Raw genomic sequence first — 26,582 nt, forward strand, 5'->3', positions numbered from 1 at the left:
TGTAGATTGCAATTGTGAACTTCAAAGACAATCCAGACAATTTGAAGAAAAATGACTCTCTTTTCCCTGCATATCTTAGTTTAGACTATGTAGACGATGTAGACTAACAATTGAAGGTATTGCTCGATTTATCATGCAAAATATTTAGTATGCTTTAATTATACTTGTAAATAATAATGTTTCCAAGAGCTGGTATTACCTCACGCACTAAAATGTATCCGCATCATAATCATCATCAATTTCACTCACAAATTCAACCCAAAGTGTAAACTACTTACAAAAAGGAGCATTGTATGTACAACATACATATTTATTAAATTCACCCACAGAGAGACTCATTCATTCAGCTATTGTACTTTGTGGTTAGGCTTGGTTAACAAAGTGGCTTGCCTGGAAACGGATATTGCTCACTTGTAGAGCAACATTTGAACCGTGTAAAGTGCAGCCTGGCAAAAATGTTCAGCCAATAATTTTATCTACCTCGCAACGTGTGCGTTCTATACCATTAGGACGCCTCACATGGAGTTTGAAAGAGCTAGATACCCACCTACGCTTTCACCCTAATACCAGGAAAGGTGAAGCATTTTCCGCATAAGAACCGACAAGAATAAACCCATCCACAGCGAGCAAACAAGTGGGAGTATCTACCAACAGCTTACTTCTCTCTCGGATCAAGCTCACCCAACATTCAAACGTTACATTCATGCATCTTAAAACATGTGTAAGACTAAACGAACTGAAATGACTGAGTTTTCCAACTGACTCTTTGTGAAAGTTCAAGACTTGAAGTGCTTAATTACATAGGTCAATCTACAACCAAGGACCAATTTCAGCAGTCTAACAAGGTGCAAGTTGACCAAGAAATGTGTGGGTCTAACCCAGAACGAATGAATGAATGGATCAAGGGTGAAAGCATATGCTGTTGTTGTGAATATCTAATACGTATCCAGTGAAGCACTTTCATGCTTGCCTGGACTAGTTCTTTCTCTCCTTGCGCATTTCATAGAGATGAAACCCATGACGTTGTACCACCACCACCGTCGTATCGAGGAATAGGACATGGGGACTTTCTCTCCCCGTTTGTGTTGGGGGAAAGTTCCACCTTAAGAAGAGAACCCCGGCAACGGTCTTGTACGCCCGAATAGCGAGCGGCCACGCCGCCTAACCCCTTACTTTAGTTTGTGCTGATTTTTGCACCTAATTCTGCAAATTTTACCCAAGCCATGGTTTGCTCCATGTCATGGGATCCCACTGGAGATTCGGATAATGCTGTGGGAGTGATATAGTCCTAGAATCCCGTGTTGCTGCACTCGTATATGGAGTGCACTTATCCCTCTCAGTACGTGGGAGAGTGATGGTGGATCTTCTTCGCCTTTCTCCCCGCACATCACGGTCCTCATTCGCCAACGTATCCAAGGGCTTCATTCTGAACCAACGGACTGCCGCAAACAAGTGTCTCTCGTTTTGGGAGAGATTTCGTGCAGCCTGTGGTCCAGCGGAGAATTATTACATCCAGGCTGACCAGCCTGACACTTGCCACTTCTTTCTGGTCGCCTCAATTTTAATTTTATAAAATGTAGAATAGACGATATTGACTGTAATAAAGAGGGCGATAACTTTTGTCAGGGTTTTAATATATTCTCCTCGTGTGCAACTAGTCTTGTAGCTAAAAAATATTAATAAAATTTTGAAGATAGATTTATAACCTTCAAGTATCATCATCTCTGGTACAACAGCGAGGAGACAAGAAGACGCATATTAAATTCCACATATGCCGTACCTCCAGTAGAATTAGATTTTATAGATCCACATTCAATAAAATCAAATAAATAGTCGCCCTCTTAAAGTGGGAGAGTTCAGTATCTGTTAAAATATTTTAAGTTAAACCAGAAAAGAAAAAGTCGTCCTCGGGGAAATTTCTGCTAAAGTCCTCAAAGCAATCATGTAACGTGGTCTGCGTCAGATTACTCGATCTGGATCTGATTCCGTTCCCATCTCGTTTGAGATATTGATAAGGCGTGAAGAAATGGGGGATTCGGAGGAAATTAGCCTCGTCCCATCATCACCCATTCCCAACAAAGGCCAATCAAGACCATGCAGAAGCAGTCACAAAATCACTTCAAGTGTTTTCGTGCTGGTATTGGTGGTCATGGTCAACAATCACCTCGCAGCGTCCATACCCGCACCATCACAAACTGAAGAAAAGAATTTCGGGGCAGCTGGAAATATAGGTGAACACTGATTTTTCTTAATGACTTATATGAAAAATAATGATAATATCATCGCATGGGGAATAATTTTCCAAGGCACTAATTCATAATCATTACGTAATTAGTAATCTTGCACACGTGTAAATATGTACCATAAAGCTGCAGACCCGCTTTAAAATATCTCTCGTTTTCAAAATCAAGTCAAGTTACGGAAAATCATTTTTAAATTGTTAATGTTTTAAAGACGATTTAGCTTGCCCAATTTTAGCGTTGATACAATCATTAAGTATCTTCTGCCAAAATTATCATTTATTTGTTGACTCATAATGCAAGGTGCATGACTAACAACAGCAATATTCATTCATGTCACTTCACATACATATTGTGTTCGGTGCTTCAAATTTTTAAATTAAACTTGTAAACACAACCAGTTGAGCAAATCTGAGATGAAATATTCAATAAAAGCAACCGCTCCACGGTTGTTGGAACTTTGGGTGCATATAATATACACCAAGGGCTTCGTCATTGCATTGTTGCCCAGAGTAGTCAAATAAGGAACACTTTAATTCCTTACAGTTCTTGAACTTATGTATGATAATACCAATGGCACATTTATTGAACTCAATCTCTAGTCAAGTTTATGATTGCAGTTATATTCAGATTGATTCAGTCTGAATATTTTTTTAGCGGTTGATGTATTGCATATGCATCATATCTTTAAACTAAATTATCATGAAGTGAACTAAATATATCATTAAAAAGTAGTTTAGTCTAGTACCGAAGACGCCATTGTATAATCGAATATAAATTTTGGTCACAATTTATTGATTTTCGAGTGGGTGAAAGTCCATCATGAAGAGATGAGCTTAAAGGTTGCAGGGACACACTCAGCTACCTCCCAGCGCTACTAATACTCTCGTCTCGAGTTGAATCTCTCATCTTGGTAAACAAGACGTGCACGAGCTCGTCGTCTTAAATAGAATCCAAAATCCTTATATAAATCAACATCCTTAATCAGTTTAGCTGCCATGATGCTTTTTCTTTCTGAGACATCTCATGACATTTCTCTCAGGCAATAAAAAAATGCGAGGTCTAATATAGTCGTCATAATATACACACATAATTTGCATTGCATGGAAAGTGGATCACCTCTGATCAATAATTACCCTGCACATGCATGGCGAAGGCTCAGCACAAATACATTTATTTGCTACTCAAGACCATAAAACATGAGCATTCACGTCTAGCTATATTACTGCTCGCTAATTTGCGGTTTAGTGGTTTAATACGAAACTGATTACGAGATGTTGATAAAATGGGGTCAGTGCACAACTTAATTGAATTGTAGGGAAGTGCCAAACACAGTTATTTCTACCTTTTGTCAATTGTTTATTGTAGCTTTTATACTCCAGTGTGACGTAAACTTGATAATCTAAAAACACACGAAATTAATATCCTCATTCAATTTATTTTGTAATGGGATAAGAATAGCACAAATGTATGTATCTGGGTATTTAGTAATTCAAATGGCATATGAGGATTAGCATAATCCTCAACAACTATTTTCAAAATTGGTTTAATACGTATCTACGTATGTGAACAATTTTAGCAGCACGGAATAATTCCAAGAAGCTATATTTCACTATATTCGTCTAGATATAGCGCACACTAATAATACGGCAAATTGGCAACCTGACTCCTCAACCTCAAAGAAAAATGCTTTCTTATCTACCTGTTTCTCACATGAGTCGAGTACACCATTTCTCAGCCCATATTCACCAGCATATCAAATTTCATATTTTTTGTGAAGGTAAAAAATAGCTTCTAGTCTCGGAAACTAGGAATTACATATATTGTTACATGGTCGCTCTAAAATATTTCAGACTCATAGCCACCGACGAATGAAATAGTGGAATAAAAACCATCAGTGACTCATTATAATTTAGTTAGGAAAACAATTTTTGCAGAATATATCTCAATAGTCGATGCATCTGTGCCGCTATTACCCCTAAAAATAATCCATATATAGCTGGTCCCACGCACACTGCGTTTCATAAACCCTAATAATAAGTAAATATCCATTTTCTTAGTCTATCTCGCAATTAACGATTAAAATTGGCCCTATTTACTTTTAATGACGGACGAAAGTGAGATGCTCAATAAATACGTATTGATTTATTTGAATCAAGTCAATAAAGCATTCGGTTGCCACCACACGTCAGAATATTGCTCTACTACGTCACAAAGTAAATTGGCAATAACTATTATTGTTATTATTATTATTCCGTGTTTCTCATTCTATCTTTAATATCTAGAGCACCTCTAGCAAATCTACATATTCATATGTCAGCCATGCTTAACAAATTGCTAGTAACAATGCCATTTTCTAGGTGTGATCCCACCAACTCATGTTGATTATAATTCGCCCATGTTTCATTTATGCAAATGATTTCCCACTCTAATAGAAATTCGTATCAATCATCGAAAGGAGCACTGCACCTGATCTAACGGGCTCGGAACTACACTTGTTTTTTGCCCCTGTGACGAAAACAAGAAGTCCGTGACGTTGACTTTGGCTGTTTTTGTGAGCATGTATCCGCTCCTTTCACTGGGAAGTGAAAGCAGCGCTGGGTATGAGCCAGCTCGAACGCCCACATGCCTTCCTCCCCGCTTTCTCTCCCTCTCTCTCCGACACCAGAATAGATTCTTTCCTCATTTCCACTCCTCAAACTTTTCTCTGGTTGCCGTGTCATGTGTAGAAAGGCAGAAGCACCAAGACCCTATTCCATCCATTTCCATGCCCATTTTCTAATTTTGATTTCTGCCATTGTGTCACGCTTTGAACACGTTAACTTCGTCACGCCACTTCCCACGTGCATTAATGCCATCGCTTCCTGTCCTTCATCAATAAACTCCGATTTGTAGTTTTCGTTCACTACCTGTAATTAAGATTGAAAAGTGATATATGACACTTTAATCCGTTGTCCTGGTGTGTGATCACTGTTCATACGCACGTGTGATATAAGTATCACCAGTTGATCATAAATCCTATAATTCGTTCGCAGATATTTTACCAATGAGAAATTCTGTAGCATTGTAGCATAAGAACGAATAGTTCTAACTTTCAGAAACAAAAATTAAAAGGAAATGCAAATGTAGAGTTTTATTATCTGATTTAACGATAGAAATGACACATTTAAATGCACGGGTTTGGTTTCGAGCTATGTTGAATTTATTCAGGAAGAACTACATGATTAATCGCTTCAATCCATCCTTATCGATGAGAGATCAGAGCAGCACAAAACATATTCATCTCCTGGTCCATCGACCGGGTTAATGTGGTTTACGTATGTGTGTGTATGGTCCTGTCGTCGATGGCACGCAAATGACCCACAATATCACAGTGCACCACATGGCGACTAGCACTGGAGATGCTCAAAGAAGAGGTTTTCATACCTTTGCGTGATGGATTAGGTGACAAAGATGTATGTTTGGGTTTTCTGGTTATTATATGACTCTTTCGGTTAGAAGTTCTAGTTGCATATGAAATTGGGGCAGTTTGACGACCAATTGCGTAATGTATAATATTATAAGATTCCGTATGTACGTCAACGAACAGATAGTAGGTTAAACTTTATGGTGTACAACTTCTTACGGTAGTCGGATCGGATCAAGGAGTCTAATCTCTCCAAGCATATCACATTTCTCATTCATTACTATGCACTTCCACAACATTTGCCTCAGGCCGGTAGCGTAAGCGTCTTATTTATTTTAAGTTGGTAAGCACCTGGACAAAAGATTTCGTCAAAAGGGTGTGTTTTGAATTTCAAATTGTAGTATATTTTAGTTCACTCAATGTCGTTGTTCTCTGGCTGCAAAGGGCAAAGCCTTTTGCCCCCAAACATCACGTATTATGTATTTGGGATGTAAGTACATGATGATGACGGTGAAAAGTCAATTTCTTAAGCAATAATTTACTTATTTCAACATATGCACCGTTATTGGATGACACGTCATTAAAAATCAGAACAACTTTTTGTTGATACAGTCCTTCATGAATGTCTTAAATATTACTACATATATACATTAATTTTATGCTTGTGTCAGCATGAGCAAACTTCCTCATGACATGAAAAATAGGTGGAATTTATTTAAGTACACGGTCATTATTTCCGTATGGTAAAGCGCTATGCTAGATTTAGGTCTTCCCGTCTTTCACTAACTCCTGAGTTTCTATATATTTTTACAGGTTGCTTGTTTGGGAAAACATTGTGTGATCCTGGATCTGAGATATGCTACGACGGTATGTCATCCATCTTTCAGCTTTATGGAATTGAATCCATGCTGATACATATTTAGTCCTCATGAGGTGTGTACTAACTTTTTCTAGATTACGCTTTTGGAAGATGTCTGCCACAAATTGGAGCCGTTACAGAAAATGATTTGTACAGGTATGCACTGTATATTGCCACAAGATTTGTAGAAATTTGTACAATTGCAGACACAGGATTTCTAGCTTGGTTTTTGTCGACTATTCCAGATATGACCTCAGTAAAGGCGATATGCATGTGCTGCAGAAGCAGATGGAACGACTCTTTGCTTTGGGATATCGATGGGGATCGCCCTACACTCAATGTCTCCTCCAAAATTTGCTCGACACCATTCGATACGGGTATGTCGTCTGTAGAACCTCATTGACCTCTAGAATTGACCTCCACATAAACCTAATTCTGTTAAAATTGGATTTCTCGAGTTTATTTTTAATCCCTGAAAGTTGACTTGCGGTTACGTACTAGATAAATACATGTACTTTGCACACAAAATAGATCAAAAGTACAAGTCGTGGAAATACGACTTCAACATTTTTAAGCCATGCTAGCCGTATCACTTACTTAAGAAAATATGTACTAATAACGGATTCTCTTTATTTTTTGACAGAGTGGAGCTGGACGAATCTGTATGCTTGGTCGTACAAGATCAGGATTTGGAAGGAGCTTTGAGAGCATTTAACAAAGATGTTGATCCATGGAACTTGGCTTTCATAAAATTCAGCCCAAGCGCCAAGAATCCTCACTCCGACTTTGCCGATGAAACCTACCGACCTCCGAAAGATCTCAGTTATCCAAACATGGGAGATGCGGTCAACGGAAGGGAACTCCTGACCGAGCATTCTCCAGGGATGCAGAGACTTCACGAAAAAATCCGACAGCCAGTCATTCAACTGCCCGCATCAGGTAGACATTTTTAGATTGGAGAAAGTTGTGACTTTTACTACAGCGCCATGCTGTAGTAAATTTCTGAATTATGAGTATAAGTTCATTATTCATACTTTGTCTCTTTAGAAGACCAAAATCCGCTGTTGGTGGAACAGGAGCTTGAAAATACGGTGGCACAAATTAAGGGAAAAAATGGGAAAGGAAAAGGAAAATCTGGGAAGAATAAGAAAAAGCCCAAAGGAAAATTGGAGGCTGCGAAAAGGTCGTCAATGTTGAATGTAGAATATCCTGGGCAGTCCGACAACTTTAACGGCGTAGATATCGGATCTGCAAAGAAGATCCCTGGATCCAGAATTGCGGAGGAGGAGTGGGAAGGACCAGAGTCGAAGGGATCCGTAATTAACAATAAATTGAAGATTGACGGAGAAGTTGGAGTTGATTCAGATGGATTCGTCAACGACAAAATATTGCGTCCCAAGATTTTTTCCGCCTACTACAATACTCCAGATTCGTTCAGATTGGGAGTCGAGGAGGTAAGAGAGATTTATTAATTTCGCGTGGGCGTCCTTATCTTGAAACCTTTATGTTGCTTTCCACCCTTGACGATAAGTAAGGATAGCAGAATATATTGTTAGAAATCTGGCCTAATTAGGTTTAAAAACAATTTCAACCATACACGTGCATAATTTTATTCTGAACGGTGAAAGCACCTACAAATGCGGTTGTCGTGTGCTAAAAGCATGAGAGAAAGCTGGTCTTGTAAAACTGATTTGATTTACTCTGAAAACATGTACAGCTTCCGTTCCCTAGTGGCACTCGTGAAATGTACGAGTGCAAAGATAAAACAGGGAAAGTTTGCACTCAGTCCGTTCGTTGTCAGTAGTCAGTCAACGTATGCTCAAGACGATTCATTTCCAACGCCTTGTTGCGTCGCACCGACAAATGACATGTAGACAAATGTTGGATAAAGGACAAAATAATGAGTGAAAGTATGTAAGATGCATATTTATATTACGACGACAACCTTCACCAAAGTGTACGGAATATAACCTTTTCCAAAATTAGAAACGCATAATGACCTCCATGTGGCGTCGAAGTAAAAACAGAAGAGGGTGAACACATGAGATTGTGTATAATAATAGTTATGGGGGCTAAATAAAGCGTTTTTAGGATTTAAAATATGTAATGGGGAATGTGGGGAGAAAATATATTAGAAATTGTGCCAATTGGATATTTTCAGTCCTGGAATGATCATCCTGTCAGCGGTGCTGGGAGAGCAGGGATGGATGACGAGGCGGTTGGTGTCGGTTACGGACCTGGATACGGCAACGATGACGACGGCGACGGAGATTACCGGGCGAGACGGGAGGAGCTGAGCGAGCGGCAGGCGGAGGAAGATCAACAGATCGGAAAAGCAGTTGCCACGCTCCAAGCACAACTGCTCCTTAGTCTCTTAAAGGACAATACCAGTCCGGAAAATGAGTTCAGAGCCGATGAACCAGAGCAAAGTTTCGTGGGCGACCCCGCCACGAACAACGACCGCGTTGGTGTCGAGTCCATGGGGTTGGATAACAACTACCAACACAACAACGACGCCGTCTCCCCATTCGCCGCCGACTTGGATGACCGAGATTTACTTTACACTGAGGGTGGCCTGGTGTTCCTCAATCAACCCCATCGCAAATTCTTGGATCAAGACGCCCCCGTACCGCAGAATGAGGGGCTCACTTTCCTCAAGAGGTTCACCCCTGTAGAAATTGATCCTGAGTGGGGTGCCCTACCGTCCGAACAAACCGAGGATGGGTTGATTACACCATTGAGAAATGATATTGAATATGGAAACGAGTATGTCGACGGCTACGACTTTGGCTCTCCATTCTTTCTCCTTAATCGAAGAAATAGAGATGGTTTCGGGTTTGAGAGGAGGGAGCGGCTGGATGTCAAGAAGCCAGGCCCGTGGTATCGAACGGTCAATAATTACGCATTTGACAAGGATGATTCCGAGCAAACGGTACGATACTCTTCTCAATTTAATAATTACCAATAATAACCAATAATTTAAATTATGCTACATAACTATTTGGCATTCTAAATAAACAAGTTTAGAATTTTCGCTCAATTACATGTGCTCGTAAACATGCAATTAGTGATCAAAAATTATAAAATATTTCAATAGGAATGATCGTAAATTTATTGTTAGTTACATTATGCTTTTTAAGTGTCACAAAAAGTTGATTTTATACTGAAATTATATTTAAATGTGTAATAAATTTAAAAAATATGTACGTTATCTAGATGCTCAATCCAGAGATGCAACAAATTACTCTAAATCCAGAGTTTGGAAGTGCGGCTGAAGGCCCAGCAGATATGGCAGAACCCACGAAAGGTTCGCAATTTTGAAATACTTCTTATTTTTAGAAACTTTAAAATGAATATGCATGTTTATATGTTCATGAGAAAATTCCCCTTGAGTCATCTGTGCTACAAATTTAACCCTGATCATACACATCGAACGTGCATATAAATAATATGAATTTATGAATGTGTATAATATACACATATTTACATATTATGTAAATTAATTAATAAGTATTTATTTATTTATTGAGCGGATACACATAAATATGCATGGTCTTATTTATACAAAATCGTATTCAATATTATAATTTAACTGGTGGAAATCAAGTGATAGCCTAATTGCTGCAATTGCTTTCATGAGATTATAAAATTTTTAAATGTACATGATTTTAATGTGCGTCCATCGGAGAGTAAAATGTAAGCCAACGAGCCATCCGATATTCGATCGATCTAAATTTTGCAGACACTTCTTAGAAAAATTAGAAAACTAGAAAGTGGATTAGAAGATGAGTCAAATCGATGAATAAAGCCAAGGATTATTTCGGTGGGTGGGGCATTGTGCACCCAAAGGGATTATAAAATTTCGAAATTAATAGCCATTTCGGATTTCTCACTTTAAAAGTTTCATATCGGAAATTTGAGAAAATAGTTAAATGCTACTCAAATTCAGTGTGGAATTTGCAAAATTTGGAATGCATGCACAACTTGATGCCAGTTTTCGAACAGAGTTTTTTTTGCAGTAATTGTTAAAAAGGAGTGTTAAATCCCACCGGTGAATAGTTTTTATCATGACGTTATACCCAGCTGTGATGTAAGTCATTTGCATATTGTTCCGGTTGTATCTCTAGTACTTGCAGGAAATATATTTTTAAATATTTGTAGGTCAGTACATTTGTAGGTCGGTGCATACGTATTCGGTACGTGAGTTAGTGTTGAATGAGATTCTCGCTAATTTTAACTGGTTCAAGTGAAAGTTTGTTGGTTACTTTTTGTCAGTGGGCACATAAAATTAGGTTGCAAGAAATTATTCATGGTCCGCACAACAGACATTTCAATCGTTGGCTTCGTTGCTGTCCAAGTTGAGCCCGTCTTCTTCACTTCACTTTGTCTCCTCTTCTATTATTTCTCAACTTCCATCATCATTCCGTGCAAACCAAGTTACTAACTCTCTACTCTTTTGAGCCTTCTGGGACGAATTCAGCACTGAATTGAATTGCACCATTGTACGCATAGAAATATTACTCTCGTATTTTTCTGAACTGAATGAGATTTGAGACAGCCAGTTTTATGAAGTCGTGACGAAATAGAAACCCTAAATAATTTCTAACACACAGTACATTTTCCAGGATTCTCTAGTCGATGAAATGGGGCATTCTAAGACTATCAAAAAATCCTTCTAGATTTCGCATGAAATTGTTGTTATATTTATCAGCTTCCAGAATGGAGTTACAATGTTTGTGTGAATAAAATGCATATGTCCATTACTTTAGATAATTTTGCAAATTGCACAAATCCTCAAATCCCTCACGTTTAGTTCGTGTAGTGGTCGAAAATTTGCGCATTAATATTTCTTCGTGACCCTTGAAATCAACCTTGAGGCTCTTTGAAGGATTTAAATAAAGCGAATTATATCAACAGTGTTTTATTGCCATTTTGCAGATGACGAAATCCCAAGGAAAGTTCCGCTTGAAAGCGTCCTAGAGTGGCAAAATGAACAACAGGTGAGGCTGAACAATTTCATATTTACTTTCCCCCATTCCCACAGTGATCTCTTCTCAGATCGCTGCACCAGAACAAGGCTTAACCTGGTCCGATTGACGATTTCCCATTGTTTGATTTGAACTTAGGATTAGTTGCGCTTGATCTGATTTCTAGATATGTTACGCTACATATTGGCATTGATTATCTAATTCGGAAATATATATGTTTTGTGGGAACTTGGCCGTATTTATAATAAACTGTTGTTCATGTCTGCAAGTAATCCTGTTAATTTAACTAAGTCATCGGATCTCAAATAATCACGCATTCACTCATGAAAACTTACGAAGAGACGAATGGAAATATTATGGATGATGGCCTCAGACTATTTTAATGTCCCAAAATTATATTTATTTCTTAAGCAAACCACATTCCATGTCCTGAACAGATTTACACAATGTTAATTTGGAAGAGACAAATTAATTATATAACAGAATATTCATTTCTGCATATGCAGTTATTAACATGGACAATTAACTCGGTTGTAGGAAATCTTGTGATGAGGAGAAAACGTCTTTAACTTGCCAATCATTGACAAATGATTTTAACACCATTAAGAAATTTGAAGAGACGATGACGACGTTGTGTTTCATACCGACAGTTCTTCACGATTTTCTGATTCCCATTCAGCATTTTTAGTTTGTAGTTATTGAGAGTGTGTTATGGGATGAAACAATATAATCAGGTTCCATGCACAAGATTACATTAAGGTTATCATTAGTTCAATTTCTATATTTATATTCAAGGGGAGAATAATGTAACATAGACCATCGTATTCGAAATGACTTAACCTTGACATTTCACCAAAATAATTAAGTTTTGAGTTTCTCACAAGAATGGCTTATTGTGAACTTTTGGTGACACACGTCATAATTATTACTTTTGCTGGTTATCTTTATGCTGTAGGGTTATACTTACTTCGCGTTAGAAATATACTAATAATTATTTATCTACAATTTATTCAGGTCAACAAAAAGTCTGCACCAGTCAAATTTGATTCAGTTTTCCCTGCATCTCTTTCTCTGGGCGATGGTCATTTCGACATAATCGACACTTCATATGCAAATGTGTTTTTGGACAAAAGGTACACGCGTAAATCACTTTAATTTTACCAATGTTGCACCATGATACATAAAGTAGTGCAAACACCCTTTTCGCAAAAAATAAACTTAATGCTGATCCGACGTTTCATTTGCCAACAGTGTGAATTGGAACACGGCAAAGAATTTGGTAGATTCTTTGGCTTACGCGTTGGACATGGATCGAACCAGCTTTAAGGATATCACGTAAGATTTGCTATCTGTTATTCACCGTAAAAATATTTAAATATCCCACATTTCAAGTTGAACATATGCATGTTTACGAAGTTAAAAAATTAGTTATTTAGCCAAGCGACACTATTTATTGCTCAACATATAATGCCAATATCCAATGGCAGATAAGCAGAATAATTTGTGTTTTAGAACCAACAATGACATCGTAACTTTCAAAGTGGAACCGAATGATAAGGGATGGAACGCTACTGAAGTTGCTCGTCGAATACGTAAGATATTAAGGCTTATCCGCTATTTATATTAGTTCTATTACTACATCCATACGTTATCGAACTCCCTACTAGCCAATTTTTGCATAAGTTTTTCAATTATTTATTAAATCTACAATATATACATTTTTTATCAAAAGTTTTCCTGAAATGATACAATAAAGCTGCCTTAGACTCGCACTGCCTTTTTCTCAGATATGCGTTTGAAACAAAAAGGTTTCAAAGGCTTCCAAGCAAGAATTAATTTATAATAAGCTGGCAACATTGGTCGATCCATGTGGAGAAAGCTCTGTGCGTCAAGATCTCGAAATTCTCCATTTAAAACTTGAAAGAAATGCGCTTTTGATTTCGCCATGTTCCCGAACCGTGAAAGCACTCGAGTGGCTGAATGGAAGTTATAATGGAGACTTGTTGAATGTTTTTACCTACATTGATACGTGTATAATGACATTTTGTGGGTTTTCTTTTTCTCTCCTGGCAGAAAATCTGGCTGGAAGCATTGAGGCAGAATTGGGACTCAGGATCTTGAAAACAGACGTCGGAATCAGAGCAAATGTAAGTGATACCCTCATCGTGTTCTTTTTTTTCTTATTTTCGTGCTGCGGAATCATTATTGCTTTTCATGGAGCGTCGTATCATAGCTACACTCCCAAATCAACACCCACCATCAGATCCCTTTTACATCTCTACATACACACTTTTGCTGTCCGTGGGCATTCGATAAAATATAATCAGCACAAAAACCAATCTTCACAATCCTTACACCTCTACAACTATAATTTGCACTCCTGGTATATCAGTAAAATGATTATACAACAACTAATCAAAGGCAGAAAGAAGCAACAAAAATTGTTACCCATTTATTGACTAACTGTTTTCGGATATTTCATTCTAAAAGAAACGGTATGACGAGATGGAATAAGAGAAACATAATATTTACGTGTTTTGCAATGGGCAGAATAATTAGCTCTTTTATTAATTAGACAATGCTAATGACATGAAAGGAGTGCGATTGCATCAATCACCGTGCACAGAGTTGACTTTTCCTTTCATCGTCACCTTTCTCCCTGCTCCGTGTGTGCGCTTCGAGTCGATACAACAACAGTCAACTCGCTGCTCTGCCAAATCACAAATTGATTCACGCGTAGCCGTATTCATAACATTACACCCCCTCCATTTAGCATTTAGCTAATTAAGCCAAACTTCCAGACATTTGTTCTCGAATATAACCTGCCTGACTTACGTACTTGATGTAATTTGTCTAGCCTCGCAGTTTTCAGGGTTGTTGAAGTGAAGGAAACCTTGTAACTACAAAAACAACATGGGTTGTTAAAGTCGAAGGTTTGTTTTATTTTGGTTCGCGGACACAAGAGAAAATTCATTAAAAGTGAAAACTTTTCATAAATGAGTGAATGAGAGAGTTTCTCAAGCGAAAGTAATACTGTCCTCCAAATGTTCATCACAAGCGAATATTGCTCCCATGCTCGTTTATGTTAACGAGTTTGGGCTTTTCATTATCCCATTTGACAAATACAATTTGACGCTTCGTAAAATATGAAATCACTTAATTTCAATCACCTCATATGAATATTTATTGCTGCCTCGTTAGTTAATTTCAGTGTTAAAAACAGTCGGATATTGTATATATTTTATTTTTTGGTAATAAGTTTGAACTTAATTTCGGCCGCCTTCCAATGTTAATCAAATGGGGACGAATTTTTGTTAGGTAGAAATTCCATCACCAAGACATACAATGAATAAATGTAATAGTGAAGCAACTTTTCTTTATTTTTAAAGAAAAGCAGATTTTTATAGATGTTTTGGGATATTGATTAGGAAAAAATTGATGCGTTTATTATGTGGCGAATAGCATATTTAACTCTAGTGTTCAGTCGACAGTTCTCAGCAGGGTTTCATATACGTTTTTGTACCACTAATGTGCAGAGACATCATGGGCAACAAATTATTGCTTGGTATGAATCTCATGAGATGTTTATGAAGAATAAGGAGAAAAAAATATATGAGACGCGCGTGTAAGTGGTTCTTGCCTTCTTCCTCCGTCATTGATTTTGAGATTTATTTGGGGTCCACTTTCTCCACCAGCTCTCTCCCTCTCTCGAGGCTGAAGTCTCACTAACTGTGCTCAATCTCACTCAACATGAGTAAAAGCAAAACATGAGAATTTGAACCCACCAGCAAATCATGGCAACGTGTTGTTGATATGTAATAACGACAGGAACAGACATGAGGATTTAGGATTAACTGCTTCTTGTTTCCAGTTACACAGGTCCTTCATTGGATGTTTGGTTAGATGAGAAAGACAAGTGGAATCACTGCTGATCTGATTTCTCCTCCTCTTTCACCAACAACTACGGAGGTTTCATTCTCAGCCTTAATTCGATCGCATCGCATGATAAATCGAAAGCACTTTTGAAGGGATGGTATTTCTGGTATCTGCGCCTGGTTAAAATGTTAAGGACAATCTGGGCTGATTGTAAGAGGGTTTAAGAATAGAATTGTATAAAATGGGGTTGACAAATTAATCCATAACCCACACGAGTTTGTAAGAATTTTAGTTCTCGTATGGATGACAGGATTAGAATAATTGCACTTTGCCGTGGAACCTAAGTGCCGCAATTATTAGAAGAGAATAATTAGAAACTCAGACTTGACTTCAAAAGTATTCTGAGTAATGTAATCATGTAATATCCATCTTTGCACAAGTTAATATTGTGTAATCCATTTTTATGCAATTATATGGTTGGTTTTTTGACTACAACTTGCATATATTTAATTGAAGAATACTAATGTGTGCAACTTTGAGACGTAGAACTCGCCCACTCGTAGCTTTCTTTTATGCTTTCTCCACAGTTGGTCTTATTTTATTCCTACAATTTTGCAATCCAATTACCTGTGATCATATACATTTTGTACTGTTCTATTTGTTTGTTGGAAGTAGGTTTTCTTCAAACCAAATATGTGAGGTCATATGGTTATTCCTTGAAAAGACTAGAAACATCCACTTATTTGTATTTGCTGCCTACAATTTATCTTCATACTTTCACAATCAACAAAGTGCGTGGAAAAGGCGGCTATTTTATAGATATACAATAGTTGTGTAGCTGATGGTATAAAATACATATATTTGCACCCGTTTGACCGATTATTTAGTCAAGGACAGGATAAAAGTGAATAATTATTTTCAATTTTCAGCGATTGAAATTGAAATAATTTCACTTCTAGGTATTCTTTCCTATGAAATCTTTCTTTCCCATGCAGTTGTGGTTTGTGGCCCGGCTTCAGTGGCTCGTTTTCCCTCATTTATCTCTTTTATACTTTCACCCTGCTTGGGAGTGAAATTAAGCTGATATAAATGACATGAGGGGAAAAGAGGACTGTCGCTCTACAAAACTTTGTAAATTTGAAATCAAACGAGAAACATGCTCAACTTTCATCGCCCAACCCTGTCACAGATTTACCTTGATCCTTTCACTCGTCGGTGCTCTGGTAGGAGGCAATCTCACCTCTCCTCCCAGTCCATTGTCCGCAAAAAGCTCTTTCATTTCCAACCTAGTAACGCGAACCCGGCCACATTTCGCTCCTGTTAGAACTTTCACTGCCTCACAACCTGAACAACATATCGAATGAAAAAATGTATACTGTATGAAATCCTAGCAAAATTTATTCAAATTAAATCTTAGAATATGTAATTTTTTCTACCAAATGTTGAGTTGATTTTGAAGTCATATTTCACAGACTAAATTGTGTTTTTCTACGTGTTTTCTTACAGTCGAAGACTCCGGCCGTTCTTGCCCTATACGACGAACAAGATCCAACTTCCAATCAAATTTATGTCGCTACTTTCGCCGTTTGTGGACTTGTTGCTGCCGTTTTAGTAGCAGCGGTGGCAATTTTTCTCGTTCGGAAACATTCCAAGTCGCGAGAGAAACTTGTTCGTTTGTCTCAAGATGACCCGTCTTTTGAAGCATGCAAAGACTACCAGGTACGAGCAAGAGTTTAACTGTTCTTAAAAATAAAAGTATGGATTATTATTACTCGTATATGCATGCATACATGTTAAGTATATGTTAACATGTATACGAAATATGCGTCAACAACGACCACGACCATTTGTGTATCAAGAAGAACTGACATTCAAGGGAATGAGATTATGTAATTCTTGACTGTAGCCACTATGTGGAGAGCTGAGAGTTGTTTTGATAAAACATGGCATTCTGAGAACTAGAAAGTGCAAAACGCTTAAAAAATTTGCTGATTGATTACAACTAACTTTCCAGGATTTGTGTCGGGCTCGAATGGCTGGATCAAAAACGAATGAGAAGATGGAACCAATTCGAGGGCCAGCACACAAGATTGCGAGCAAAGATTCAGAAAATGGAACAAATTCTTCCAGGTCCAGCACTTCTTCTTGGTTAGAATATGCACCCCTTCCTTCTCGCTTTGCCTTAGAAAAAACTTGAAACGAGCTTAATTTTGCAACAACTAATATTGTATGAATGGATGTATGTATTTTGTGGTGTGGTCGGACTTTTCATCAACAGAGATAATTAATATTATTCTTAATTCTTCTTCTTTCAATGCAATTTTTTGTCAAAATCAGCCGCATTCTGAAGCTTTGTCAATGATAGCAAATTAATTTTAACTTGAAAATTTTCAGGAGCGAAGAGCCAGTTATGACAAATATGGACATCTCGACTGGACACATGGTTTTGGTGAGATATATATTTCCTCATGATATTCATATTCATCTGTTGCTATCATTGTGCCCACTTTTACACGGCTTAATTTTAAACATTTTTATAGGAATACATGGAAGACCATCTGAAGAATAAGGACCGTCTTGACAAAGAGTGGGCAGCGCTTTGTGCATACGAGGCTGACCCATGCACCACGGCCGTGGCAGAAAAAGTAGGCGGCTAAGAGAGTTCACCACTTATTCCAAGTTTTTACCAAAGCACGTCGCTTTATAATGTTTAAAAATATTACCAGGCTGAGAATAGCAAGAAGAACCGATATAGCAACTCCCTTCCCTTTGATCACTCTCGAGTAGTTCTCTCAGCAAATGACTTGGCAAATGTTTGCGGATCAGACTACATCAATGCTTCAACTATTGTAAGTCACGAACGAAAAACAATCATTGTAACACGTATTGTATTTTGTAAGAACTCAAATTTTCTGTGCAGACTGATCATGATCCAAGAAATCCAGCCTATATTGCTACCCAAGGTATACAAAATAATAAGTGTTTTTATCAGTCCATTTCTTATCCATTTGATTCTCGGTGTAGACTTTAAAAATGCATAAGAAGTTAGTTGAACATAAATGTGACCACCGCTGGAGTTGATTTATGTATTTACCTATTTGTTTAATCCCTTTAGGTCCCTTGCCCAACACTGCAGCAGATTTTTGGCAAATGGTTTGGGAGCAGGGTACGCGCATCTCATTGTGATTAAACCTCATCGAATGATTAAAGTGCTTGTCATATGACAAGCACTTTAATCATTCGATGAGGTTTAATGCTATTGTTATTACTTGTTATTCTATCTGTATATCTGTATATTACTTGTTATTCTATCTGTATTTTTAGGGAGCGTAGTAATTGTTAATCTGACCCGGTTGACAGAAAATACCACAGCTTTGTGTCACCGATACTGGCCCGAGGAAGGATCAGAGCTGCACCACATTTACGAGGTATTTAACATTTGGCCTCCAAATGAATTGATTGAGTCATTAGAAAAAAAACTATTACTGATTGTGCAATTTGTGATACGATTTGCGGAAAGCTTCAAGAAAATGATAAATTTATGTCTCGTTTCTAGTGTTTCTTAGTAAGCGAACATATTTGGTGCGATGAATACTTGGTAATAATCACACATCCTGCAATTTGTATGTTACTAAATAAGCATCTCCATTCACGTAACAATTTCATCTTAGGTTCGAAGCTTTTACCTCAAGAATTTAAAAACTGGAGAAACACGTACAGGTATTGAGCATTTTTTGTACTTTCTTATCTAAGAAATATCTAACTTTTCCGATTTGCAGTGACGCAATTCCACTTCTTGGCTTGGCCTGAAAATGGAATACCACAGAGCACCAAAGCTTTACTGGAGTTTCGTAGGTGAGGGGTTTTCGGCTGAATACCTTATTATGCGATATGTTGTTGTATGAACATAGGTTTCCACTGGACCATGAGACGCCCACGCCGGAATCTTTCGCCATCATTTTTGTGATTGTTGCAATTTCGGGGATATTATAATTGCATAGTCATAAAAGTGATGGGAAAGGATTTCAGAAGTCGACACGGGAGGCATCAAATTTATAATAGGATACAAACTATGTCTACTTGCATACTAAAAATACGTATAAATTTGTATTAGTTAGTATTATTGTAAAAATATGGCATTTTTTTGCAACACAGGAAGGTGAACAAATCTTACCGAGGTCGGTCATGCCCCATTATCGTTCACTGCAGGTATTAAATGAAATAAAAAATGGCTTCCATTTCACCATAAATTATAAGTCTCTTTTGATATAACATTGTATTAATTTTTCCGTACAGTGATGGTGCTGGACGCAGTGGAACGTATTGTCTCATTGACATGGTTTTGAACAGAATGACAAAAGGTGCAAAAGAGATCGACATAGCAGCGTAAGTACTATTTAATTATACCAAGAATTGTTATATTATTCTAGTATCATGGCAGTAATATTATTAATTCTACGACGGGTTTTACAGATCCCTTGAACACATTCGAGATCAGGTAAGCATAAGAATATTTAAGTCTCCTATTGCCCACATTCACGCTTTTTATCCACTCTTCGTGAGTGATGCCCGATCTACAAACATCCAACGCCCTGGGGCGGAGGTCAAGCTTATAGCCAAGTCCAAACCACCCCCAGGAAGTTTATGCGTACATATCTACGATCGTAGCTCGATCACTACCTTTGCCCATTCTCTTCATCAAAACCTTCCTGACATGATTGGCGTCGACCAATACTGCAAAGTTCCCTTTGCTGTATTGGCCGACGACATTATTTGATATTATCAAAGCGAAACGACAAAGCCAGCTGACAATACACGGCCTTGTGTGGAAACGCCTAATATTTATGCATCGATAATTAATTTAGTATTTTTTAATTTCAGCGACCAGGAATGGTTCGAACTAGGCAACAATTTGAATTTGTCCTCATGGCTGTGAGTACATACATATTTGCTTTTTTGGAAAATAATAAGCATCATTGACCATTAAATCATTATTACAGGTGGCTGAGGAAGTTCATGCAATTCTGAAGCAATGCTTGTCTAAGTAAAGCAGGCGCGAGAGGAATTCTTCACTCCATTGACGCTGACCGATTATAGTTTTTCGTTTTCAAACCTCATGAAACTACTAGTCAAATCTGCGGCAGACGAAACTTTACCACAAATTGTTTGCCATGAAATGTAACGTTTATATGCACGTTTTACTTCAAATTTACACAAAACTATTGCATACGTGGAGGAAAATTGTTTACTGTTATACCCACAATTACTTATGTGTTTATGTAAACAGACGTTTGCATAACAAACTTGATAGATTACGTACAGATTGTAGTTTGACATAATAGCGTAGTATTCTATTGTTTTGATAAGTTTTACACCCTAACTTTGTGATTATTAATAATACAAAAACTGATACGTACATCATTTTATTGTGTACCAGCCTCACGATAAAACGATGAACTAAAAATTCTCTCCAAAATATAACTCGAAACCCATATATAATGATAAATATGTATGTATAAACCTTTACGTAGGTATGCATTTGACATTGATTAGCTAAATCAGAATTCCTCTGCTGCAGCAGTATATGTTCGTATAGAATACGACATGGATATATTTTCTTCAAAAATTAATAACTACTCTAAGATGGCCCAATTTTCTGTATGCAAGTGTTGTCGTCGGGTAGTGCACACATAAGAAGTCACAGGGTAGAATTTTTTTCGGAATTTCCGTCACCGAGTATTTTAGCGTCAAGCTCCCCGGTAAGCATACATATTTATGTAGCACACGCACACACATTTCCACGTCACACCCACTCCGCACCGTATTGCATTGCACTTTTACCTAATTGTAGACAATTAGTTTTGGTGTATTGATGTTACTTGTTGTGATTAATTAGAACTTCATGTGATGATGTTAGTTATGTGGAAAGTTGCATTCACGTATATGTATCATCTGTCTGTAGCCATGTAGTGTCAACTTTTACGAAGCTAAGTAAATATTCGTATGTCTGTTGTTTGTGACAGATATTTGATGTATCATGAAATCAATCAATGTACCTGTTGTAAGTGTCAATGTATCCCAAGTCAAAAAAAATCCAGTCTTGTTCTTGTCCAAGCAAATCATATATCTAATTATTCATCACCACTCCATGTAATTTGTCAGCAATGGCAAATGTCAAACTGAGCTGGTTGATGTACATAGAAAATCAGAAAATGTAACAACATTCGTTAGTTTTAGATTATGAGTTGGAGTATGTATTTAAAAAAAACGTTGTTCAAAAAAATTGTCTTGTCCAGCATCAGGTTTGTGTCTGTAAAAAATTGGTTATTTCCGTTGTTGAATACTAGTCTATCTTCGACCAGGAGAACTCGAAGACTGATCATAATAACATGGGGAAATATTGATTGAATTGATTGATAAATCTTTCAACATATATGCATCACCTCTGAAAAAATCCACACACTACACTAAAATCCAAATCAAATATCTAATTTAAATTCGTCTCCTCCTCCTCCACTACTATTGTATATCGATTATATTTTCATTGTATGGCATCATTTTTCATGCTGCTCTAACCTTTAATAGTACGCAAATGTGTTGAATAAGTAATATTACATATTCAACTTTATCTTTAATGATGTAGCACTGTGGATTTTTGATGTCTCTGTGTCCTGCTATCTGCAGATTTAAAATTAATATTGTGTAAGACCATCACATAGGTCATGGTCTGCCACCCTGTTGAACTACTCTTGTTGCACTACCCTTCTCCGAAAATGTTGTGTGTGGTTTATTCTTCTGGTCCTCATGAATCCAAAAAGTATTGAATTATCCGTTTAGTTTACAGTACTTAAATGCGTAGGCTGCATTATACATGTTTAAGGATATACGATGTAATATACAAACATATGTATGGATAAGTATATTATTGATTATATATGTTGTTACTGGCTGTAGTGGTTATCAAAGTAGTTCAAGAATGTTACGTAATAAGGAGTAAATACATATTGATTTGCATAGGAGATAAGGGCAACCTCATCATCCGGCAACTGCAAAGATGGAATTGGTGCTAAATGGTACTAGAATTTTCGTTAGTAGACATATGTAATTATTGTGTAATTATATAATCTTAGATTAATAATAGATTTAATATTATGATTCAATTAACAAGTATAAATTCCAAGAGTATGTGATATGCATGTAATCCACCATCATCGATATCTTAAAAAAATATGGGTTATTCTTAAACTTATTATATTTACCTTTCTCCTAAAGAGATGATCTAAACAAATTTGACAAATTATTCAATTGGAAGTCATTTGCTGCTGCTCCTGCTGATTCGTATTATCTAAAGAACGAAAAGATGCATTCTTATATCGAAAAAACTGGTACTTCTTGTCGAAATAGTAGACGTGTGTAGAAGATATGCATAAAAAGAGTTGATCAGAATTATGTTACTGGTACCACTATTAATTTAATATTCAATTAAGGTGCTAATTAAATTGGATGTATTTTTTCTTCAAATCATATTGGAATTGATTAGATAAGGAAGTGTATTTGGGGTCCCAATAAATTTTACTCTTACTGAATGCATTTTATAAAAATCGTGTCTCTATATGCTTTCAATTAAGTCAATACTCGGCATTTTTGGAAATCCAACCATTAAGGTGACAGTAATTTTTATTAACGTTGCATGGCTGTGTCAATGAGAGGATATATAATTCGTCTACTACATTTTTTAACCGGATTTTATAAAGCCAATGGGGACAAAATAAGGTTCAGGTACAGGACAACATAAATGATGATATTATTACATAACGATTAGAAGTTGGCTGGACGAGAGGGTGCGAAATAATATGGACATAATATAACACTCACTATAAATTATTTCGTGTTACATTCCATTAGCGCTACTGTTATACATTTATGAGACTAAAGTTTGAATTTTGTCCAATGGGAACTGAGTAAAATATCCTTTAAATAGGTATCTCAAAGTTGATGTCAACTTTAGCAGATCGAGCCAACTTTACGATTCCGGACAATTTTACGGCAAGACGTGCGGCCTCATCCAAGTTGTCACAGGCTAAAATCTTTAGACCCGAGCTAGCAATAAGCACTTTTGCATCGTCTACGTTGGTTCCCTATAATTGACCACAATTGACTAATGAATTTGAATTCTAGTTATGGGAGTAATATTAATTTGCATTCCAAATTCAGCTTACCTGGAGTCTGGCAATAATGGGTGTTTTCAGGTTAAGTTCTTTTGCGGCTGTAAATAAAAAGTCACAAATTATTAGTGCAAGTGAAATAAGACGAACCAATATGTACGCTCCCTTCATTACTATCATAAAGTAAAGCTCGTTAATTCTCATTACAACAAAAAGTACTCTCAAATACCTGCGATAATTCCTTCTGCAATAACATCGCATCTCATAATGCCTCCAAAAATGTTGACCATAATGGCATGAACCTACATATACACATAGGATCAATAGGATGTATTGAATATATTTGATGTATGTACACTACAGCGCTTCGTTTTATCTGACCTTAGGATCGGCAGTAATAATTTTGAAGGCTTCTTTCACTTGGGCAGCGGTAGCACCACCTCCAACGTCGAGAAAGTTGGCAGGTGCACCACCATGAAGTTTGATGATGTCCATCGTGGCCATGGCTGTACGAAAGAAGTGGCTAATTATTATCTAATGGAAATGTTGCTTTTATATATAATTTTAACATCCTATAACCTCACGGTTTTGGAAAAAAAATATTTTAAAAAAATGAGATAAGAATTATTGTTGGCATTTGGTGGTGAAAAGTGTAAAAAAAAACTTTTCATGCCACGATTTCCCCAGATTAAAGTCAAGCAATCGTTATCTGGTGGATGACTTAAAAAAAAGTGAACGACGCATTTGGTAGTACATATCATAGCAATCTTAGTTTGTGGAGAAAGATTAATGGCTAAATTTCGAATTTCATTGCAAGAAGTTATTTGTCGCCGTTATTGTACAAATAGACTTACTTACCCAAGCCTGCCCCATTTACGAGACATCCAATATCCCCATCAAGAGCAATATAATTCAAATTATGCTTCGCAGCTTGGGAATAAAAACAAAATAGATTAGCTAACAGAATGCTGGTAATCGGTGTGATTAAATTTATGTAATAACGTCCGATCTAACCTTCTACTTCTTTTTCGTCTTCTTGAGCCCAATCTCTGAACGAGAATATTTCTTTCTAAAGGATAGACAACGACATTTTTATTGCATTTCAATGTTTAAAATCCCTTATATATATGTTAAAACATATGATAAAATCATTATCACTAACTACTCAGTACTTTTCAAAAATATGTATCCACAAATATTCAACTAATCAAATTTCCAATAATTATTACTTAGCGTCATTAGTACACTTACCTGTCGAAAGTCAGCGTTGTCGTCAAATCTGATTTTAGCATCCAAACTGATAACTGTATAATGTTACAAAATGTATTGTATGTACATCACAAAACCTTCAATATTTATCTAATAATTCTGTCTGTCAAGCTTACATTCTCCATTTGAGTCTTCGGCTAAGGGATTCAACTCGACCATGAGGGCATCTGATTTCACAAACAGTTGGTACACTTTTAAGAACATTTCTGAAATTTCTTTTGCCCGATCTCCAAAACCAAGCTTTTGTGCAACATCAAGAGCTTTGGCAGCACTTAAGCCTTCAACAACATCAATTGGTATTTTGAGAATGGCGTCAGGGTTTTCCGCTGCTACATCTTCAATGTTAACTCCTCCCTGAGACGATGCGATTATGACTGGGCCCTGAAATTTGATTATGATCTGACTTTAACATTATTCTTATACATTACTAATTCACTCTCCATAAATAACTGTACCCCAAACGCTCTTTCCATCATGATGCAGAAATAGTACTCTTTTCTTGGGTACTTTCTCTCCGTAATCATGACCATGTTACAGATTCTTCCTGCTTCGCCGGTTTGCTTTGTAATCAAGTAGTCCCCAATCATTTGTGAAGAAAGGTCTCCTGCTTCCTCTGGACTGAATAAAAGATTTTAAGTTTAAATCTTCTACACAATATTTTAATGCGCATTTTAGGTGTTTAACTCTTACGAATAAACTAGCTTGACTCCACCCTTCAAGCCGCCTTTGAAGTGTCCCTTTCCTCTTCCCCCGGTCAACACTTGGGCCTTAATAACTAAATCTTTGGTTCCAAGGTCTTTCGCGATTTTTGCCGCTTCAGGACCCGATTTCGCCACTCCGAATTTGGGAACTGGGATCCCATTGTTCTTAAGAATAGTGTAACTTACATATTCGTGAACATTCAAGAATCGTTTCGACTCCTGTAATACTGCCTGTTCCCCAACAAAACCACAAATGTACACAAATTAATAAAATGTCGGACCTTTGGAATGCAAATCTAAAAAACGACCAGTTTAATAATTTAGAAAGGTGCCAGTAATAATTTTGAAAAAGAAAAAGCAAAATACTAAAGTTAGCGTTGTGTGACTTACTTGAGGGTTCAGCATACGCGTTAATGCCGGAACTGTTTTACTCAGGAGATGTGCCATATTTACACCACTTGATAACACCTTATCGACAAATATAATTACTAGTGACGGTGTAGTGGTGGAAAACCAGCAAGAATATCAAATTGGGTTTGATTTTGGACGATAAATTAATGGGTCTGGGGTTGGGATTTGTGATCCTTGTTTTCCCGGAAACGGATTTTCACTCGCTGGATTTAGTCACTCGGAGGCTGCAAAGAGGAAACTCGGGCTTTCTCCACTCAACTTTCTCCTCACTTTTCAGCTACTTCATTGACCCCAATCTAAAATTCCATTGTATTTTCCAAATATGCATTAACATCTTAATAAGCAGAGCACAATTTGTAATAAAAAGCATGATATTTCTTTATTACTGACCATTGTACAAGAAACAACTTTCTCTTCAGTTATATTATGCATGTAAATGTTTATTTGTTACGTACTTGCAACTCTTTGTACAAATGAAATGAAAATCATTGAATCATTAATTAAATTATAATTAAAAATCATCTCATTCATATTTTTAGAGATAATTGTTTCAATCCTCGTATTATTATTGAATTAATTTCATCTTCATCGGAGGACATTTTCTTTATACTTTCAAGTTTATTGATAGCTATCTTTCACATACAGTGAACTTCGTCAGTCAAGTTAG

The 26,582-nt window shown here is 36.9% G+C and overlaps 2 protein-coding genes across 4 annotated transcripts; one reads left to right on the top strand and one right to left on the bottom strand.

The window, feature by feature from the left end:
* The first annotated feature begins 441 nt into the window (after positions 1-441).
* LOC110845934 lies at positions 442-22,955 on the top strand. 3 transcript variants are annotated; one of them, XM_022092493.2, is made up of 29 exons: positions 442-2,231; positions 6,460-6,513; positions 6,601-6,661; positions 6,751-6,882; positions 7,149-7,444; positions 7,556-7,959; positions 8,667-9,437; positions 9,722-9,812; positions 11,444-11,505; positions 12,508-12,626; positions 12,745-12,828; positions 13,006-13,085; positions 13,567-13,640; positions 16,876-17,088; positions 17,384-17,517; positions 17,764-17,818; positions 17,910-18,014; positions 18,096-18,218; positions 18,290-18,332; positions 18,485-18,535; positions 18,694-18,797; positions 18,926-18,967; positions 19,041-19,089; positions 19,149-19,224; positions 19,525-19,578; positions 19,666-19,755; positions 19,843-19,867; positions 20,251-20,301; positions 20,370-20,435. In XM_022092493.2, the coding sequence occupies exons 1-29, from the start codon at positions 2,027-2,029 to the stop codon at positions 20,415-20,417; spliced, it is 3,696 nt and encodes a 1,231-aa protein (XP_021948185.1). In that variant the 5' UTR covers positions 442-2,026; the 3' UTR covers positions 20,418-20,435. The 3 variants fall into 3 exon arrangements, with proteins under 3 accessions (XP_021948185.1, XP_021948186.1, XP_021948184.1); XM_022092494.2 differs by having other exon boundaries at positions 443-2,231; positions 7,553-7,959; positions 17,384-17,499; XM_022092492.2 differs by having other exon boundaries at positions 445-2,231; positions 7,553-7,959; positions 20,370-22,955.
* A 73-nt stretch (positions 22,956-23,028) lies between these two features.
* On the bottom strand, positions 23,029-26,103 carry LOC110846717 (succinate--CoA ligase [ADP-forming] subunit beta, mitochondrial). Its single transcript, XM_022093549.2, has 11 exons — positions 25,895-26,103; positions 25,494-25,735; positions 25,259-25,421; positions 24,920-25,184; positions 24,786-24,838; positions 24,549-24,603; positions 24,393-24,464; positions 23,916-24,040; positions 23,764-23,836; positions 23,589-23,635; positions 23,029-23,507 (listed from the first exon to the last, which is right to left on the bottom strand). The coding sequence occupies exons 1-11, from the start codon at positions 25,949-25,951 to the stop codon at positions 23,343-23,345; spliced, it is 1,317 nt and encodes a 438-aa protein (XP_021949241.1). The 5' UTR covers positions 25,952-26,103; the 3' UTR covers positions 23,029-23,342.
* Between the last annotated feature and the right edge of the window lie 479 nt (positions 26,104-26,582).

This window comes from Folsomia candida, unplaced genomic scaffold, assembly GCF_002217175.1.
Source record: "Folsomia candida strain VU population unplaced genomic scaffold, ASM221717v1 Fcan01_Sc003, whole genome shotgun sequence".
Lineage (NCBI taxonomy): Eukaryota > Metazoa > Arthropoda > Collembola > Entomobryomorpha > Isotomidae > Folsomia > Folsomia candida.

Bases quoted from the DNA above. Each gene is read 5' to 3' on its own strand.
- LOC110845934 (XM_022092492.2), top strand. From the start codon at position 2,027: ATGGGGGATTCGGAGGAAATTAGCCTCGTCCCATCATCACCCATTCCC. The intron at 2,232-6,459 runs GTGAACACTGAT...ATATTTTTACAG, and splicing joins CGGGGCAGCTGGAAATATAG to GTTGCTTGTTTGGGAAAACA. The intron at 19,756-19,842 runs GTAAGTACTATT...CGGGTTTTACAG, and splicing joins AAAGAGATCGACATAGCAGC to ATCCCTTGAACACATTCGAG.
- LOC110846717 (XM_022093549.2), bottom strand. From the start codon at position 25,951: ATGGCACATCTCCTGAGTAAAACAGTTCCGGCATTAACGCGTATGCTG. The intron at 24,604-24,785 runs GTAAGTGTACTA...TCTATCCTTTAG, and splicing joins ACAACGCTGACTTTCGACAG to AAAGAAATATTCTCGTTCAG. The intron at 23,837-23,915 runs GTCAGATAAAAC...GTGTATATGTAG, and splicing joins TTATTACTGCCGATCCTAAG to GTTCATGCCATTATGGTCAA.